Here is a 21,865-nt window from a genome sequence, read left to right as displayed (position 1 = left end):
TCAACAAGGTATAAAATTTACAACTAATTGAAATTCAGCAATGATTTTAAATAATGCTGTAAATTTTCTAAATTGGAATGCTCGCTTTTTAAAAGCGAAAGAGGATGAATTTTTCAATTTTTTAACAGTTCACGATGTGCATATTGCAGTTGTGACTGAAACGCTTTTAAAGCCAAATATTAAACTAAAACAGAACCCAAATTATATAGTTCATAGGTTTGATAGAATTGATGTTGCCGGTGGTGGAGTTGCAATAGTTATCCACCGTCGTGGCATTTTATTTATAGCCGCAGTGTATTTGCCTTTTCAATGCACTGGTGAGCGAAAAAAATATTTCAAGGGAGATTTGCAAAAACTCACAAGAAATAAATCTAAATTTTTAATCATCGGTGATTTTAATGCGAAACATCGATCTTGGAATAATGCTCAAAGCAATTCCAATGGAAAAATATTGTTTAATGATTGCTCGGCTGGATTTTATTCAGTTTTATTTCCAAATGGTCCTACATGTTATTCTTCTATAAGGAATTCATCTACAATTGATTTGGTACTAACAAATCAAAGTCATTCATGCAGTGATTTAATAACTCATGCTGACTTTGATTCTGATCATCTTCCCATAACATTTTCTATTTCCCATGAAACTATTTTAAATCCCACTAGATCTGTGTTAAATTATCACAAGACTAACTGGGATAGATATCGTTCTACGATCGAAGAAAATTTGAATGATGATGTTATTTTACAAAATAGTGCTGACATTGACAGAACATTAGAAAATTTTAGCAGCTTAATACTCAATGCTCGGAATTTATCAGTTCCTAAGGCTCGAGTGAAATTTAATGCACCAATTATTGACAGTGAACTTCAACTTCTTATACGTTTGAAGAACATACGGAGACGTCAATACCAAAGATCTCGTGATCCTGCTTTGAAAATTATTTTTCAAGAATTACAAAAGGAAATTAAACATAGATTCACTCTCTTGCGAAATGGGAATTTCATGAGAGAAGTTGAACAACTTAAACCTTATTCAAAACCTTTTTGGAAGCTTTCGAAGGTTCTTAAGAAACCTTCGAAGCCAATTCCAGTTCTTAAAGATGGTGATTGCATTTTTCTAACGAATGAACAGAAAATCTCAAAACAGTTTCAGCAGTTTGAGAGTGTTCATAACTCCAATTTGAACGTAGTAAGTTCTCTTGAAAATGAAGTAAACCAAAAGTATGATCAGATCACCTCCCAAGAATTTCATTCTGAAGAGGTATTGGAAACAAACTTGAATGAGGTGCGAACTATTCTCAAAAAATTCAAGAAAATGAAAGCACCAGGAGATGATGGGATTTTCTATATCCTTATTAAAAGACTTCCCGAAAACTCTTTGAATTTGTTGGTAAAAATTTTTAACAGATGCTTTGCACTAGCACATTTTCCTACGAAATGGAAAAATGCCAAAGTCACTCCAATTTTAAAACCCGAAAAGAATCCAGCTGAGGCATCCAGTTATCGACCAATTAGTTTACTTCCCTCTATTAGCAAAGTTTTTGAAAGAATAATTCTCAATAGAGTGATAACCCATATTAATGAGAACTCAATTTTTGCAAATGAGCAGTTTGGTTTTCGCCATGGGCATTCCACTACTCATCAGTTACTTAAAGTAACAAATATGATTCGAACTAATAAATCTGAAGGCTATTCGACTGGAGCTGCGCTTCTAGACATAGAAAAGGCATTTGACAGTGTTTGGCATAAAGGTATAATAGCTAAAATGTCAAATTTCAGTTTTCCGCTTTACCTTACAAAAATGATACAAAGTTATTTAACTGACCGCACTCTTCAGGTTAACTATCTAAATGGTAAATCTAATAGATTGCCTGTTAGAGCTGGTGTACCTCAGGGGAGTATCTTGGGCCCAGTCTTATATAACATTTTTACTTCTGATCTTCCTGATTTACCACCAGGTTGTGAGAAATCTCTGTTTTGTGACGATACAAGCATTTCCGCAAAAGGAAAAAGCCTTCGTGTAATATGCAGTCGGCTACAAAAAAGTTTAGATATATTTTCTTCATTCACTTGCAGAAATGGAAGATTTCCCCTAATGCTTCTAATACACAGTTAATTATTTTTCCTCATAAGCCAAGAGTTTCATTTCTCAAACCCAACCATAACCACGTTTTTAAGATGAACGGTGTGGTCTTAAATTGGTCTGATCAAGTTAAATACTTAGGGCTAATTTATGATAAGAATCTTACTTGAAAATATCCAGTCAAAGTGCAATAAGTATATCAAATGTTTATATCCTCTTATCAACAGGAATTCTAGACTTTGTCTCAAGAATAAACTGTTAATTTACAAACAAATTTTTAGGCCAGCAATGTTATATGCAGTTCCCATCTGGACAAGTTGTTATGCAACCAGGAAGAAGACACTTCAAAGGATTCAGAATAAACTTTTGAAAATGATTTTGAAGCGTCCTCCCTGGTTTAGCACGAACGAGCTACATAGGGCTCACTAATGTAGAAACATTAGAATATATGTGAAGCCAAATTATCAACAAATTCCGACAAAAATCGTTGCAATCCTCAATTGCAACGATTAGCTCACTTTATAGTCAGTAAGATAGTTTTAAGTTTATTTTAAGTTTTGTTTTAAGCCTTTTTTTTCCTTGACAAGTAGGTTTAATAATTTTCCTACAATTACATTAACTTAACTGCGAAAGCTGATAACATTCAATAATATAGAAAAGCGTTCAAATATATATATATATATATATATATATATATATATATATATATATATATATATATATATATATATATATATATATATATATATATATATATATATATATAATAGTGTTGAAATGTCACCATTTGTGGCAGAACACACAATATTAATACTGAATAGTTATTAGTACATAAATAAATCATTACAAACATTCCCCCTATTAAAGAAAAAAAAAAAAAAAATAACATATTTCTGCACAACTCAAAAACCAATCAATCAAATTGAGCCAAATTTGGCTTAGGGGCAATATTTCCAAGGTGGTTTGACACCCTTTTTTATTTTGTAAGGGAGGGCTCCAATAGAAAACTGAGACACAAACTTCTGCACAACTAGAATACTAATCAAGTTAATGGAACCACATTTGGCTTGAGAAGGTTTTTGGAAGCAAAAAATATTTCAACAGTGGTTTGACACCCCTTCCTCTGTTGAGGGGTCCCATGCATATTAAACAAAAAAATCTGCATAACTCTGGAACCAATCATGCAAATAAAACCAAATTTTGCGTCTAGAGGTTTTTGGGGACAAAAAATATTTCTTTGGTGGTTCAACACACTTTTATATTCAGGAAGGACTAACGATTGGAAACTCGGGAACTGCCGGTCTCTCAATTTCCAAGTGAGCAAACGAGTGCTTTGCGAAGTATTGAAATCCCGTAGATTCGACGTCATAGCGCTGCAGGAGGTGTGCTGGAAGAGTTCAATGGTACGTACGTTCCGGGATGGTCATGTCATCTATCAGAGCTGCGACAACACGCATGCGCTGGGAACAGCTTTTATAGTGATGGGCGAGATGCGGAAACGGATGATTGGGAGGTGGCCAATCAGCCCTCGAATGTGCAGGTTGAAAATCAAGGGTCGGTTTTCAACATCAGCATCATACACGTGCACAGCCCGCAACTCAGAAGTACCGAAGTCGACAAGGATAAATTCTACGCGCAGTTGGAGCGTGAGTACGATTGCTACCCAAAACATAATATCAAGATCGTCATCGGGGATTTCAACGCTCAGGTCGGCCAGGAGGAGGAATACAAACCGCTGATTGGAAGGTTCAACGCGCACCAGCTGACCAACGAAATGGGCCTGAGACTCATCGACTTTGCCGCCTCCAAGAACATGGCCGTGCGTAGTACCTGCTTCCAGCACAACCCTCTACACAAGAACACCTGGAGGTCACCAAATCAGATAGAAACACAGATCGACCTCGTTCTGATTGACTGCCGGCACTTCTCAGACATCATCGACGTCATATCTTATAGGAGCGCTAACGTCGACTCGGACCAATACCTGGTAATGGTTAAGATGCGCCCAAAACTCTACGTTGTTAACAACATTCGGTACCGACACCCGCCTCGGTTAGATCTCGCGCGAATAAAGTAGCCTAACGTCGCCGGAAGAGGACCAGCCTCACTCGTCAGAACGTGGGAAGACATAGGCAGAAGAAGATGCAGCGAACCCAAATCTTCCGAGAGAAAAAGCGCCACCTGGAGGAGGAGGAGGAGTTGGCAGAGCTGTATCATTCTCAGGAAACGCGAGAGTTTTATCAGAAGCTCAACGCATCCCGCAGAGGCTTTGTGCCGCGAGCCGAAATGTGCCGGGATAAAGATGGTAGTATTCTGACGGACGATCGTGAGGTGACCGAAAGGTGGAAGCAGCACTTCAACCTGAATGGCGCCCAGGCAGCAAACCATGGCGGCGGAGAAAGCGATACCGCCGGTGCGATAAATGTAGAAGACGTGCCAGTCCCAAAGATAGGCGAAGTTAAGGATGCCATCAAGCAGCGAAAAAACAATAAATCGGTTGGCAAGGATGGCCTTGGAGCGTAGCATATAAAGATGGGCCCGGAAAAGCTGGCCATTTGTTTGCACCGGCTGATTGCAAGAATTTGGGATACAGAACAGCTACCGGAGGACTGGAAGGATGGGGTTATCTGCCCCATATATAAGAAAGGCGACAAATTGGACTGTAGGAACTATCGTGCGATCACCGTCCTAAATGCCGCCTACAAAGTGCTTTTCCAAATCATTTTCCGCCGCCTCTCACCCCTAGCCAACAGATTTGTGAGAGTTATCAGGCCGGCTTCATGGAAGGACGGTCTACGACGGACCAAATCTTCACCTAGAAATGCCGTGAATAAAGAACCCCCACGCAGCACCTATTAATCGACTTCAAAGCCGCGTATGACACTATCGACCGAAAAGACATGGACGAAAACGGCTTTCCGGGGAAGCTGATTAGACTAATAAAGGCTACGGTAGATGGGACGCAGTGCTGTGTGCGGATTTCGGGTGGATTATCGGGTCCATTTTAATCCCGCAGGGGGCTTCGACAGGGCGATGATCACTTCTGCCTGCTATTCAACATTGCGCTACAGGGTGTAATGAATCGAGCGGACATCAAAACGCGGGGTACGATTTTCAACAAATCCAGTCAATTCGTTTGCTTTGCTGATGACATGGACATTGTCGGTAGAACAACTGCAGCGGTGGCAGAACAGTACACCAGACTGAAACGCGAAGCAGCGAGGATTGGGTTGCAGATAAATACGTCTAAAACGAAGTACACTACCCGTCATAAGTTTGGAATCGCTTTACTGAGTATTGCAACACCCAGTTTGAATATTTCATCACCACGAAAAGTTTAGCATTACTTAAAATGGGCAGATCTATGCAACTCTGTCTTTTGATTCTGGAAACCTAGAGAGTTGCGGTCTTCAGCAAAGTTTCTCAGAACGTCAAGGGCTTGTAATTGGCAGACAGTATAGTGCGGAATTTAGCCGCAACGCCGCGCTAGTGTGCATGCAGTTTCGCGTGTTTTGAACGTTATTTAGCTCAATAATCCCGCCATTTAGAGAGTCGCGATTTTCAGCAAAGTTACTCAGGAGGTCGAGGGCTTATAATTGGCGAACAGTTTAGTTCGGAATTTTTCTTCAATGTGCTGCTAATGTGCATAAAGTTTTAGTGTTTTCAACTTACTCTATCTTAAATACTGTTTAGATAGTAGCAATATTCAGTAACACAGTACCACTTTTTATTTACGCAATTCTATAAGCACTTATTGTTTATACATGACGAAGTGAAATCAACTTGAATGTTGCCAGTTGGATCACTTCACTCAATACGTAATACTAAATTGATTACCTCGGCTGCAAACAGTTGCAGTAGACATGCCTCTAATCCGATGATGAAGGATTTAACCACAACAGAGGGCATTTTCTTTTAATTTCTGAATTATTAAGCCGAGTGGTTGTGACTTCAATAAATGGCGCGTTCGAGAAGGCGTGTGTAAGCCCCATCCAACGAGCAGACACCCGAAATATATACACGAAGTCAAAAACACTCGCCCTGGTGGTTGCCAAAGTTGTCGAAGTCGTGTTTCATTTTGAACACTGGGTGTTTTGATTTGTGTTGACACTGAATTGTAATGAAAATAGAATCGATGAAATAGTTGGGAACACACTTGCGGCGTTTTACTGTATTTCGGCATGTTTGACCAGAACTGGTGGCACTAGCCGAAGAGCGCAACTTTGTGGGTAGTAATAATCACGCGATAAGTTAAAGTCTAAATACAAAAATCTGCATGCACCCTAGCGCTGCATAGCGGGGTAGTTCAGTATTAAATTGTCTACCATGTAGATTCCTTTAGCCTCCTGAACAAGTTTGCTGAACACCGCAACTTGCTAGCAGGTGGATCCGTGAGATTAGTTAAGTTCAAAATACGACACATTGTGTGCTCACTAGCGTTACATAGCGGTAAAATTGCACATTGAATTGGCCTTTGACCTTCTGAACAAGTTTGCTGAAAACTGAAACTTTCTAGTTTGTCAGAAACACGAGATATCCGTCTATTCCAGGTGATGCCAAACTTTTCGGGAGGTGTTGCAATATTGAAACTGGGTGATACCAGCCGTGAGATCCGGAGGAGTATTATCAGAGGAAGTCGTGCCTACTATGGGGTCCACAAGCAATTGCGGTCGAATAGACTAAGCTCCCGTACGAAGTATAACCTGTACAAAACGCACATAAGACCGGTTGTTCTCTACGGGCATGAAACTTGGACAATGCTCGAGAAGGACCTGCGAGATGGCCAAAACTGGACGGCGACGCTGGACAGAGCACGTTGCAAGAATGCCGCACAACTACCCTGCGAAGATGGTGTTTGCCTCGAATCCGGCAGGAAGAAGACGACCAGGGGCGCAGCGGGCAAGATGGGTAGACCAGGGGGAGCGAGATCTGGCGAAGAGTACACGGTGTCCCAGGGATTGGAGAGCAGCAGCCAATAACCGACTGAATTGGGGAAACTTTGTTTATCAAGCTATGTCATGACGGAATGCCAAATAAATAAATAATTTCAAATTAAAGGGTGCCCCACATCAAATTGCATCACGGGAAAATGCTGTAGAAAATTATCCGTTGGGTATTTTGTCTTGAAAATTTGGGTGGAAGTAATTTGAAGGCTATTGTATACACTGTAATTTTACTGCTGTCAGTTTTTCGGAAATTGAAAAAAATGCTGTTACACGAAAAGCATCGCCGCGAACTGAGAATCGTCAACGCTCTCATCGGGACAGGTTTCCGTACCAAAACAACTGCAGCCAGATGTTGTACAAAACTTAATGAGTGGAGTTTAGCTTAAGGTGCGAGCGAAGGAAAGCTCCGTAGCCGTAAGGTTACAGAGTCCGCTTTGGTAAGCATGTGGTCGTGGGTTCGAATCCTTAGTAGAATCAGGTCATTTGGTTGTCAAAGGACTTTGAGCATGTGTTTATTCTCAGGCTCCCCACCATGTACCATTCCTTCAATCTGAATACTACAGTACCCCTGTTTACTCTTCTTCTAACAATAAAAAGTCCCTATCATAGCAAAACTGATATGAGTAACAAATGAAATTTCTCTCCAGTGAATTGTATTTAGGCGATATTCGTTAGGATGGACAGAGGCTCGGTATAGTAGGGCAGTAAGCTTGAAAAAAAAAGGTAATACTTACACACAAGCACTGATATGAATGATAAGTGTATCACTTACTTTAATAGCGATACTGCCAATATGAAGTGCGGAGTACAGAAATCACCTGGGAAATATCACAATAGATCTAATGTCTGGTCGCAGTGACGAGTCTACACAGAAAAAAGGTGCAAGTGTACGGTTATGGCATTGAGGTTGAATGAAATAAATATGCCAAAAGCTTACTAATGGGTTATATTTTATAGTCTGAAAGTTTAAAAAAGGATTGGTCAACTACGGAATTTTCTACAGCATTGCAGTGATGGAATTTGATGTGGGATACCCTTTACTTATATTTTTGCTATGTCGTTCAAAAATAAAATTAGTACATTTTTTCTTGTTGGTTTTTTAAATCATCTTTTTGTGGAGAAAAACTTCTTAAGTTTGGGTCGTTCAACCACAACCCATTTCGTAGTTGCTCCTCCGTGATGAATCTGAGCTGGTGAAGTTGAAAAAAAAAACACAATCGTAAGATGGCTAATTTGGGAATAATTTACCATCTTCAATACAACATATTACATTCAGTAGCGCTCGCTTCGTATAAGATCGATCCTTACGTCCTTACTTGACGTCCTTAAGGAAGGAAGAAGGAAGTAAAACAAACGTTGTTGCCAGAAGCTGAGTTTGCCTCTGCACCCCTAGCGATTAATAATACAAAAAACCTAAATTAATCCATCTAGCGGTCAGACCCAGCCTTTGTCATTTAAGCTTATTATTTATTCAAATTGATTTACATGAACACTTAAAAAATACACCTTGAAAATTTATGCTGGATTTGTTATTCATTCTAAACAACAAATTTTTGGTAGCCAACAGCACAATTATACCGAACATTTAAGATATATCATTCACACACATATAAACATTAGGGCGGTTCGATTTGTAGGGGATCAAAAAATCGCTTAGGCACATATGATTTTCGGATTCTAGGGATCAAAATAAGATACTTTGCTCAAAATACCATACCTCTAAAAAGAATTCTGATGTCCCTTGTACTAACGTGTAGGTACCCAAAAGGTCAAATTTCAAAAAATCCTGTTTTGACCCATCTAGAGTGCCCCAATCGAGTCCAAATGTATGACCGACCCCCACTAACTTTGGAGGGCCGAGCCACCCATGCTAGTATATCAAAAAATATCAAAAAATCACCCTTTTTGGCACTTTATATGACAAAAATCAGTGAAATGGCTATTATTTTTCCGCACAAATGAAGTTTCTAGGAAAAAAATGTTTTTTTCTTGTTTTTGGATTTTTGTTTTCTTCTGCTTCGCATGGGATAATAATAATAATAATAATAATAATAATAATAATAATAATAATGGTTTATTAGCGTTTTCATTCGACGGCAGAAAAGATGATACTTATACGAGAGAAAAAATTGATGGTAAGTATCATAGTAGGATGGTAAAAGAACCTCACCTTGTTATTTTGAGAGAACCGAATTCTCGATTGATTGGTTACGCAAGACTGGTAGAGGAAAGTGCTGAATACAAAACAACAAAATTGAATGAATTTTTCAACGATAAAAACATATCTCTGGATGCATTGATTGGCATATGCACTGACGGTGAGCCAACAAACACTGGCACACACGGTGGAATTAAACGAAGATTCGAATTGCTGCTAAAAAGACCATTGCATTGGTTTGTTTGCCTTCTACACTTCAACGAACTTCCGTTTCGACATTTGTTTGGGGTTTTTGGATAAATCATCCACCACTGGACCAACATCAACAACCGGGAAACTAAGCAAGCAAATTGAAAATTCTGAAGCTCTTCCGGTAAGTCATTGCTATCACTCATTTATTATAATTTTCTAACATTTTGAATGGTGAAATCATAATAAATTTATTTAATTATTATATATTTTAAGGTGGTGAGCGACTTTCAGAGAATTGCGTTGGAAAATATGCCTTCTGTTGCAGAACAGCACGAATATTCCACCGATTCGCAGTACTTATACGACACGGCACATGCAATTTCTAATGGCGTGGTTTCTGTGGATCTGGCTAACGTAAAACCATTGTACATTCTCGCTGGCTCACCAAGGCCGCTAGATTATTACGATTATATGTGACAATGAAAAAACCACCTAAAAATTTAAGAATTCTGGTTGAATTTATAATTAAGGTTTATGTGCCAATGTATTTTAATATCAAGTATTGCAGCTCTGTCGTGTACGGTAGTGTATTATTTTTCAAGTACATTACTTGGGCACAATTTCTGGAGCCAAATTTACGCACTGTTGTCAATCATGTAATTAAAAATAATCCATATTTTGCACATTCGGAAAATATCTTGCTATCAATGTTGTTTGATGATAGGAAAGAGGTGCGCGACTCTGCTATCAAGAAAATTTTACGATATCGAGACAATGTTGAAGACCCATCGGAACTTAGAGAATATAAAAAACCAGATATAAACTTCCATTGCTTCGATTACACGAAAATGATCGATTTGACTGATAAAAATAACGTATTTGAACCACCATTCACGCGAATCATTCCGTATGAAACATTGATAGCATATTTAAATGAAGATGACTCACCATTTACTGATCCGCATATTCCATTACATATACAAGGAATGGAACAACACGTTCAACTGCTAGCTAGCGTTTCCAAACGAGTAATATCGGAAAATGTAGAGGCTGTTATGGAGGCGACATTAGAGAGCCGTGCGAAATTGCCCAGTGTTGAAACCAAAAAAGACTTCAAACAATACTTTTTTAGTTTCTTTCCTATGTTCTGATCGAATAAATTTTTAAAGAGAAAACAAAAATCCAAAAACAAAAAAAAACTTTTTTTTTCCTAGAAACTTCATTTGTGCGGAAAAATAATAGCCATTTCACTGATTTTTGTCATATAAAGTGCCAAAAATGGTGACTTTTTGAAATTTTTTTATATTTTTGTATGGGAGACCCCCTAGGGGGGTCCCAGGGGGGTAACACTAGCATGGGTGGGTCAGCCCTCCAAAGTTAGTGGGGGTCGGTCATACATTTGGACTCGATTGGGTCACTCTAAATGGGTCAAAACAGGATTTTTTGAAATTTGACCTTTTGGGTACCTACACGTCAGTACAAGGGACATCAGAATTCATTTAAGAGGTAAGGTTTCTTGAGAAAAGTATCTTATTTTGATCCCTAGAATCCGAAAACCATATGTGCCTAAGCGATTTTTAAATCGACCCACCCTAATAAACATACATTAACACATATACATGCAAATAACATTAAATTCTTTCAAATATATGATGCGATTTTGTTTTTGATCGTGGTATAATCGATCTGTACTTATATACTGCGTTTAAATATTTAGATTGTTTATGTTAAGTTAAGTCAGTTGAATTCAAATAGATCATAATCAAATGTTGTTCCTTATACATTAATTTGAATGATCTTATCAGTGAAAATGAAATTCTTTATTGCAGTTGATATTACTGATCGTTTCTGAGGGACATCCAATGAATGGGCAAATACCAATCAATATGGGTTCTTGAAACCTGAATTATACCCAGTGGTTAGAAACCGACCCAAATCCCGTTTTTAATCCAGATGACCACTTCTGGTTGCCTGATAATCATAAAATCCATCATAAAATTGCCGAACTGCCTAATCTGAGTATTTCAATGGTGACAGTTTCCGATCAACAGACTAAAGTGACAAATATCATCCAATACGATTTGGGGAAGCGGTATGATCCCATGAGGCAAGAAATCTTCTTCAGACGCCATTTTAAATTTCTAAACAGTAGCTTCCGGGATGATGCTCAGAGGCCACGAATCAACCCCATACTTCATTTTGAAATCCGAATTTGCAACTTCCGGTTTCTGGAAAACATCTTTCAATTGTCAAATATAATCCAATACAGGTCGGGCTCGATTATCCGGAACATCAAAAATTTTTTCATTCCGGATAATCGAGTTTTCCGAATAATCGAATCACACAAAAATACTCGAACGAACATGGAATAAATATTGCTTTTTTTTATTTACTTGTATGATGCAGTGGCGTAACCAGATGTTATTTCTGAAGTAAAAAAAGTAAAATCTTGACAAGCAAAAAAAAAATAAAGTGGACATTGATTATTTTCACCTAATTCGGACATGTCCCAAACATGCCGGAAGTGACTTAAATGGTAACAAATATGCCAGAAGGAATGGTAAAGACAAATTTTCGGAATAAAAATTGAAAACGGACACCAAAAAAAATCCAGATAATCGAATTCCGGATAATCGAGTTTCCGGATAATCGAGTCCGACTTGTAGAGGTATATCCACTCTTTGGATTTTAGAATATTGATGTTATAATGTAAGTGTTATAATCAAATGAAACGGGTACCAAAAAAAAAAAACTAAACCTTTAATTACAAACTGAGATTGTTGAATGCCATCTCTGGCAAAAAGAGTAAATTTAAAAAAGTTTCCTGAAAACGTTTCTTTTCATAACTTTTAAACTACATGTTAAATCATCATAAAATCGTTATTTAGGGGTTTTGAAGACAGTCCGTTCATTTGATACCAATTTTATTCAAATCGGTTGTGTAGTTTCTGAGATAATGGAGTTTCATAACTTTTACATTTTGATACATAACAGACAAAGTTACAGTCCGATTATAGTAAAATTCAATAGGGTCTTATCAGGCAACTAGATCTCTCTATTGCACCTTATTTTATGGAAATCGGTCCATCCATCGCTGAGAAAAGTGGGTTAGTTTAAGCAGTCTTTGAAACACGTTTCTTTGTATAACTTTTGAACTACATGTCCAATAATTATAAAATTATTTTACAAATGGTTCTAAAAACAAGCCCGTTCTTTTGATACCAATTTTGTTCAAATCGGTTGTGTAGTTTCTGAGATAATGAAGTTTTGTGAATTTCACATTTTGATACATAACCTCGAACTAAAAATCTGTTTACAATGAATTTTGATAAGGTTTTATGGGGCAACTAGACCTTTCATTTGAGAATAATCTCGTCGAACTGAGTCGAGTGATATATGCCATTCGACCCTTTGGAGCACTTTGATACTGTCGGTCTTGCAAGTGATTGCTATACCTTTCTAGGAGAAAGGCGAAAAGGCAGGTTACGTTAGTCACCTTGGTAAGTGACGGATTTTTATACTATTGTTATACTTGACCTTCCTTCAAAACGCACAACGCATTGCTCTGGCTTCGTTGATTGCTGACTGCACTACTTCAATGATATCAGTCTGCTGAACACCAGTTGATACTTTATAACTGTAGTGGTTTGAGCAACCTAATACATTGAAAATACGATAGAGCATCAAGTGTGTCATGTCCAACACACATTCACACAGGTTTCAATCTTAAACTGGCAGTTGTGCTAGAGTGTGTTACGGTCAAAAATTGTCAACTTCAATTTTCCGTAGCATTTTTATCTTGTATAAAAAAGTAATTTTGAATAACTGGCAACACTTGACAATGCGGGATTGCGTTAGTAGCATTTCTTGATATAGAGGGTGCTTTTGATAATGTGTCCTACCACTCAATAAAAAGCTCAATCGAAAAACAGAATTGATCCAAACATTACGCTTTGGATCATGGAAATGCTAGACAAAAGAAAGGTATCTGCAAATCTGCAAGCTTATGAATTACAGCGGAAACCAAAAGAGGATGTCCTCAAGGTGGAGTGCTATCTTCTTTACTGCGATCACTTATTTTGGATGATCTTCTGAAATTAATCCAGTTGTAGAGAACAAAGGCTGGATGGAATTTGGCCTAAACCTTGATATACTGAACGAGGTATCTGAAACAGATCGTCAAATATGACAATATGACAATCCCCCTAGATCAACTACTCCACCAGGAACGATAATCTTTTATGCAGGTGGGTCGAAAATAGATGAGAATACGGGAGCAGCGATTACAGGTCCTGGACTAAATATTTCAATATTAATGGGATGTTCGACGCACTTTTTTGCAGAAGTGCATACCATCTTAGAATGCACTGCAATCTGTCTGAAAAGAAACTACAGACTTACGTAGTATGTATCCTTCCAGAGAACCAAACTGAAAAAAGGCACTTTATGCTCTTTTTAAGGTAAAATGAACATGCCAATTTCGGGGAAATAGATTAATAGTACCTTTATGTTTTTGGCAGTTTTTGAATTTTTGAAGAGCCTCTTTACCCCACTTCAAAAAATTGAGATTTTGCCGAAAATCTATCAATTATAAAAATAAACAAACTGTCGTGATGTTTACCTCGAACCATTGCACATCCGATGTTTTCAACTAGCACCAACAGAATCAGTCGCGGACGCTTTGGTACATTTCGCATTGCGTCGCTCAACGTAGATAGCTGAGGTAGACAAAGACGAAATACTTCTCTCAGGAAGTTCGGCTACATAGGGATGTGAAATGAAAATCTAAAACCGAAAAAAGTGAAAAATATGTCCAATTTCAAATGCTAATAAATCGGTTAGTATTCGATGGATTTCCTTCGTTCTTGCAGCAATAGATTGGAAAATCTTCTAAGATTCTTCCCAAAATAAGATAACTGTAATTTTATTATTCACACTATTGTACTATTGAAAACAGTCAAGCCTTGTCAAAACGAAAAATTCGACCTCTGATTGGTCGTTATATGCTTGCTTCCCAAGCACGGTCGACAGAATCATATACCTTGCAATTGAAAACATGCTATTTGGCCTATATAAGAGCCTGTTTCAGCCGGAGCCGCTCATAATAGTTCTAGACAGCGACAACAGCAGTCGTCCTTCCTTAGCAGCAGCACTAGCTCTGTGGTTGGTCACCACGTCTCAGGAGCAGCGCGGTTTTTCTCAGCGTGTGTCGCCAGACAGCCTTTATTCCCCCCGTGTTGGGGCAGCATGAAGATTGCCATCAGGAAATCCAATTTTGGAAATCAAAATGCCTTTTTGAAGGCAAATAAACAAGTCATTGAAAGTTAATAATTTTTGTCATCACAAGCAAGTATTCTGTGTTGCATCCTAGCAATTTAAATTTGTCGCACCCGTCTAATTTACTGAATGTGAAATAGCTTCCACAGTGCATGCTGTCCGTGTATTTTAATTCCCCCAATGTTAGGGCAGCTCAAAGGTTGTAATTAGCAACCGATTTTGAACAGCAAAATGCTTTTTTGAAGGTAAATAAAAAAAAAATTGAAGGTTAATAATTTTCTGGCATCAACACAAGCAGACATTCTGTGCGGGATGCAATCAAATTTTGTTGTAATTGTCTAATTTTTACTTTATTTAGTAAACTCTCCACTGTAGGGGCAGCGCAAACGCTGCGATCATCATAACCGACATTGAATAATAAACTGCCCTGTTAGAACGCATTCACAAAAGCAGTTAGTTCGACTATGCAGAGCTAATATGAAGACGATTCAATCAATCAGCGTAAACAGAATTTCGTCGTCTCCCAGCTGCCAAGTTGCAACATGATGCAACACGCAACAGCGAGCAAACGAAATCGCTTGATGTTACAAACCGCAATAAGATACGGGTTAAAACCGTTGCGTGTGTGAGAGCACCATCGGTGTTTATTCGCTGGATACACTATCTACTGTCTACTGAACGCAATAATCTGCTTACATGCGACATGGGGACGGGAACATTTTCTTCAACCAAGCTGCACAACACGACACAAAACATGTTATTTTGTTGCTTCAATGAGAGTGCTATCGGTCCGGCTCGACAGAATGTTCACAAGAAATCATTTTTGTGCATCCGTGCTACGAAACTGAGGAAAAACTTTAGAAACTGAAAAAAGAGGTGGAGCTTATCAAATGATCGCTCTGAACCAGAATGAAGTCACACATATTTTTCAAGTTATATCATTCCACCACGTACGTAAAATAATTCATTCCTATTTTCATCCCTATATAAGAGCCTGTTTTAGTCGAAGCCGCTCATAGTAGTTCTGAACAGCGACGACAGCAGTCCTCCCTTAGCAGCAGCGGGAGCGAGCAGTGGGTACCATCGATAGCGGATAGCGGCCACAACTGTGGCATGGCTGCGAATAAGCGTAGCAGTTTCAGCGGATCTCACCATCGATAGCAGCAGGGGCAGCAGATGCAGGTACAGCGGATATCAATGGCGGCCACAACTGTGGCATGGCTACGGATAGCGTTGCAGTTGCTCAGCAGTTGGGCCAGCGTATAGCGGCCACAACTGTGGCATGGCTATGCATAGCGTAGCTGTTGCAGCGGTTATATCAGCATCGATAGTAGCAGGGTCAGCTGATGCAACGAAACTCCCTTCACTAAAATGCTGTTTCAGTGTGGTAGCGGGAAGCATCAGCAGCAGCCTTACATGAAGTGAATACATCAGCCAGCAACTTTCTCTAAGGCCTCTGCCATAGTAGACGCGAAAAGCGGCGCGAACCGATTCGCTCGGCCGTAGGTTGATGTACAGCTCTACTGATGGCTGTACATTAACCTACAGCTGAGCGAATCGGTTCGCATCACTTTTCGCATCTGTTATGGCAGAGGCCTAATGGGAAAGTTGTATCAGTTTGTTCAGAAGAATATTATTGTCGGTAATATTACAGAGATGCGATTGCGTAAATCCGATTTTGAATTGAACAATTTTTCTTTTGAGAACAAATAACACACTTATTTGAAGAGTTAATAGCTTTTGGTACCAATAGCAGTATAGTGACAGCCTCAGCGGTAGATGCAGATGCAGCCGGTACTTCCCTGAGGCCGATGTAAAGGTAAATGGGAGCAGCACGGCGAAACAGTTCGGGTTATGCTTAGATGCGCGTCATTTTTCGTTGTTGATATTCCCCACATGAAACGACGCGCTTTCGTATGATAGCGGTGGTATTAGCGGTAGATGCATTTGCCAACACTTCCTCCAGTAAAGCCGTGTCTAGTTTTCAATGTGAAAACACCTTTCTCATTGTGTTGACCGTGCGCCTTAGTCCTCACTTTCAATGATAAATTGAACAATTGTCCTTATAAGGACAACAAATGAATTAATGAAGATTTAATTTTGAATTAGAATACTTCTCTCAGGAAGTTCGGATACATAGGGATGTAAAATGAAAATCTAAAACTGAAAAAAGTGAGAAAAATTTCAAATGCTAATAAATCGGTTAGTTTTCGATGGATTTCCTTCGTTTTTGCAGCAATCGATTAGAAAATCTTCTAAGATTCCTACCAAATGCATGAAATTGCAATTTTATCATTCGAACTGTTGTACTATTGAAAATAGTCAAGCCTTGTCAAAACACAAAATTCGACCTCTGATTGGTCGTTATACCGCGCTTTCCCAAGCACGGTCGGCAGAGTTATGGACCTAGTAAATTGGGAATGCATCATTTGGCCTATATAACAGCTTCATCAGATAATAAACAAATATTTCATCGGATATTAAATTGAACAACTGAAATTTTAAGAACACTAATGATTATTTGAAGAGTTAATATTTTATCGTTTTGCGCTATAATCCAAAGTTAATTATCTTCATCTACATGCATACTCTGACTATTATTACGTGTTTGTTTTACGTCATGCAGAATGCAAATAACGGCGCGATGCGATTCGGCAAGACGAAATCTGTTGAAATGTATAGCTCTACTTCGCCTTAAAAAGAGCTGTACATTTCACCACGGTAAGGCGAATCGCATCGCGCCGGCATTCGCGTTCTGCATAACCGTAGCCTTTGTTCCGTTCCCGTTTAATGATGTCGTATTAAATGTGCATATTACAATTCGGCAGCACTTCAACTTCTCATTTGCACAAAATTTAAAAATATCCAATGAACTTCATTCAAAATATCAGACAAAAAGAAATTACAATACTGCCAATGAACGGTCAGCGTTTATTTACTAGAAAAAATGACTGACACGCAAGTAGCCAGGTTATCTTTCTTGTAAAAGTATTCTACTTCAACCTTGCGGTCGTGGCTTTGCATACAACTTTCTTGTGTTTTTTTTTCTAACATTCGCTGTATCTGCTACACAAACCTCGATCAAATCTCTGTTGGAAAGGTTGTTGAGGTTCTCAGTAACTGGCATTAAAAAGATCCTTAAAAGTGTTCCTGAGTGACAATAAAAGTGTTCCTGAGTGAGATTACACTTTTATAGATATCTTTATAGATATCAATTCCCTATTTACATTTATTCGCTTCTATAGACCGTTCCGATAATTATAAATACACTTACGATCAACTGTCATTTCAAATAACGTGCAGTATTCAACCAAACGTTGGCTGCGTCCTGTTGTTTACATCCAAAAGAAACAGATGCTGTCATTTTTTCTAATATTTAGTGTGAAATTTTGAAAATGCGTGGCCTTTCTCCCGAGAGAAGAAAGCGAATTGTGCACAAATGGGGCACCGTGAGTGGTCTTTCTATAAGAAAATTAGCCAGAGAAGAAGGTATAAGAGTCGGAGCAGTTCAAACCGCATTGCGGAAGTATTGTGAAGAGTGCACATTTACTGATGCCCCAAGACGTGGTAGAAAACCCGGGCCTGTTGATCCCACAATGAACAAAAAGGTTAAGGAATACTACAAGCGGCATCCTTCAGTATCAGTACGAGATGTGGCGAGAAAGCTTGGAACCTCGGCGAGTAACGTTATGCGTGCCAAGGGGAGAATGGGTCTGCAGACCCGTCGGAAGCAGAAGCAGCCAAAACGAAATCCAAAACAAGCTGAATCTGTGAAACCGAGAGCTCGGAAGCTTTATGACAAACTTTTGACCAAAAAAATGGGGTGTGTTATCATGGATGACGAAACTTACATAAAACTGGACTATAAGACTCTGCCAGGACCGCAATTTTATACATCACCGAAGGGAAAGGATGTCCCTGGACCAGTGAAAGCCATTTTCACCGAAAAATTTGGCAAGAAGGTAATGGTTTGGCAGGCCATTTGTGAATGTAGGAAAATATCTCGTCCATTCATTACGAATGACACAATGAATGGTAAAATTTACGTGAAAAAGTGTTTGCAGAAAAGGTTGTTACCCATGGTTGAGCAGCATAACAATCTTGCTTCCTGCCATTACTCTAAGGATGCACTAGGGTGGTATAAAACAAACAATGTCACATGTGTCCCAAAGGAGATGAATCCTCCAAACTGCCCTGAAATTCGCCCTATTGAAACTTTTTGGGCTTTGACCAAGGCAAAGCTGAGGAAATATGTCAAACCAGCGGACAATGTTGAAAAATTTAAAAAAGATTGGCTTAAAGTGGTAAAAATGGTCGGAGAACACACTGTGGAAAAGCTTATGAGTAGTGTTAAGAGAAAAGTTAGAGAACTCGCGTATCCTACGAAAAATAATCCCAACTTGAATTGAAACTGGAAAGAAAACACTTATTATCTATATTTCAGAATGAAATGACTCGAAAAATCCTGTATTTTTTGTTTTATTCAAGAAAGAAGATGTATTTATAATTTTCGGAACAGTCTATACAGGCACATTCCTCAGAAAGATTAGCATCATGGGCAAAACTTTATGCTTTTCAAAAACAGTGCACCGAGTAAAGATTTTTTAATAGTCTATTTTTTAGAACTTTAGGAGATGTAAAACTTAATACAGCACACAACGGGAGAAGGTAATTACCATGAAATTACATCCTCATCTGCAAACAAATTATCTATAAAATAATGAGTACGCGAGAGCGTATTTGCTCACTGCTCAGAAACCTTTACGTACACCATAATCTTTTAAAATTATATTCCTCAAACAAATGCCCAAGTCACAATTTTATCTCGTGCCTTGCTTAAAACAACATCATAAAATCGGCGGAAAAATGTTCCCCTTTCAAACCTACCTGTAGTAGTTGAGCACCTGCGCAAACACCCCCGGATGCCGGTCGAAGAAGTACTCGTTCAGGATGGGATCGTAGTTAGCGAGCGCTTCCGTCAACCGGGACAACCGGGTGGCCGGAATCTTCTTCAGGGTCGCCTTGTACGTTTCGTGCCGAATGCCGCCGACGTTCAGCACGACCCGATGGTCCGAGTCCATGTTGATGTTCATCGTCATTGTGGATGTTTTTTTCCCAGTTGTTTTATTTCGTTGTTACTTTTTATGAGGATGCGAATCTGCGAAGTATTTTCACTGACTCTTCTCGCCAACAGAACAGTGGAATTACCTGCTTTCTCTTATCAAATGGTCGCTATCTAAGTGTGAACTAACTTTCAGCTCATTTCTCTAGGTTAAGTAGGATGCAATAAGTGACGATGCTGCAACCGTTGAGGTTGTGTAAAACCAGCGTTTCATGCAGTGGCTGGTGAAAGTCTTTTATCTGCTGAAACCAAATTTGCCACAAGAAACATTCTATTTGCACTATCTTTTCCACTGGGGACGCAATGCATATGCTAATGCGGATGTTGCCACTGTGTGGATGCCCCTGCCGAACCAACCATCATAAATCGTTTTGGCGCGTAGTGGCAGCAGCGGGAAAAATCAAACTCGCAGTCGGTAAGTGGTGCACTGATAACTTTTTTGTCACCTCTGCTGCGGGCAAACTTCTATTCCACTGCCACCGATGCAAGCCGCTTGAGTGTTCCGGCATTCCGGCCCGACTGAAAGCAAAGACGGAGAAAATATTTTACGTCTTTTTCATTTTGCGCTTTCATCCTCGGGGACCAGCAGCGGAAAAAACGGTGCACCGAAACACAATGCGAAAAATTGCCCGGAATGAAGACCGATTCTAGACCACGGCAGTCGTTCCGAGCCAAGGATCCGGCAGTGGCTACGATCAACGGTGAACGGTGTAGTACTACAGTCGTCAGGACTCTCTCACTGGCAGAGATTAAATTTTCAACTTAGGCGACTTAGTAAGTCTTGCATGAAACAGCAATCAGAATGCATTCAAGGGTATAATCATGTCTGGTCGCAGCTGCACAACAAACCATCGGGCGTTCGCTGCTCGGGAAATGAACTTACTGGGACCCGAACTACGATTAACCACTAACTAAACAAAATTATAACAGATGTTGCTTGGACTCCCGGAGTATGTCAGAATTAGGTACACCTATCGCGCACTTGTTTGTTTGGAACGGTTTTCACACGGTTTCTGTTCTTTCGGCACAAAATCTTCTCCTAGCACTTTCACGAACGGTAGCTTATGGCAAAATAGCACACATCGATTTCTTCCATCATCCACTTGGTGTAGTATGGCTTCGGGAAGCAGTACCATCCGACAATTTGATTCGTTTTCTTTTTCGCATGCTAGTGGCACTTCCGATGGTACAACCTTACCGATTTCTTCTGTTTGCCGGCAGCACTATTTCCGCCTGGCAGCGTCACACTGCTAAACTGCTGACGTCAAAACATGTAGTTTTTCTAATTAATCTTCTGCAGATGGCTTTTCATGGCTTCTCTAACACAGCTAACACTTATGTAAACAGTGTGATTTTTTTTTTTTATTTTTGCAAGCTATTTTTCATCCACCTTCACTATTGACACCGGAGCGGCAATCCTTTTTCCAGGTCTTGTTGACTAAACAAACCATAAGCTCGTTCCCACGGGTTCTATTCTTCACGTTTCGTCTTGCATTACTTGCACTCTCACAACCCCCTTTCACTTGCCTCGAGCTGGAAAAGAAAACTTTGCTGATTAATTTACATGGCAAACGACTATGCGTTTTCTTCGGTTTTGTCACCAAGGGAAACGCATGGTCGTTTTGAGTAGCGGGCACATGCTATCTGCCAATAGTGAAACGTGTCTCGTCCTGTTTTCCTTTCAGGGATCCATAAATTCCTTCCTACATCATAACCCCCCTGCTCTCATTACTATGCATCGGATTCTGAAAGGCCCAGTCGAGGCCTGTGCGACCAGTAAACGAAGCATGATCTCAGGAGAACATCCAATACATCCTATGAACCGAAAGGCACTCGGTGAAGGACGAATTGCCCTGCGGCTTGGCAACGGTGATAAATGGCACCGGGTACCGGGACGGCACGGCGTCGACATTTCATCTCTAGTGTCACCAGGGATGGCAGCTGGCCGGGCAGACTTGAAAGTGACACATTTTCTTCGAATCGGGGCCCGGGATGGGTTGATTCCTTTGAAAGCGAACCCGAGCGGTTGTTTTCTGTGGGGAAAAACGGGTAGAAGAAAAGAAAAGAAAGATGGCGTGAATGTGGAT

The 21,865-nt window shown here is 39.5% G+C and overlaps 1 protein-coding gene across 7 annotated transcripts in view; it reads right to left on the bottom strand.

Annotated features, from left to right (window-relative positions):
• LOC129732918 (potassium voltage-gated channel protein Shaw-like) overlaps positions 1-21,865 on the bottom strand; it is a 278,881-nt gene that overhangs the window by 176,155 nt on the left and 80,861 nt on the right. For 6 of the 7 annotated variants that reach the window (XR_008729387.1, XR_008729388.1, XM_055694356.1 and 3 more), the window contains exon 2: positions 19,544-21,311. Coding sequence is in view for 5 of the 7 variants with exons in the window: in XM_055694356.1 (XP_055550331.1) it covers positions 19,544-19,755 (212 nt within the window). In the remaining 2 variants the exon portion in view is untranslated. Of the gene's footprint in view, positions 1-19,543; positions 21,312-21,510; positions 21,812-21,865 lie in introns of all 7 variants that reach the window. The other variant, XM_055694360.1, reaches the window with a different exon arrangement.

This window comes from Wyeomyia smithii, chromosome 3, assembly GCF_029784165.1.
Source record: "Wyeomyia smithii strain HCP4-BCI-WySm-NY-G18 chromosome 3, ASM2978416v1, whole genome shotgun sequence".
In the NCBI taxonomy this organism is placed as follows: Eukaryota; Metazoa; Arthropoda; class Insecta; order Diptera; family Culicidae; genus Wyeomyia; species Wyeomyia smithii.
Note: the sequence above shows the minus strand (reverse complement) of the source record. Positions and strands in the feature narration are given on the sequence as shown.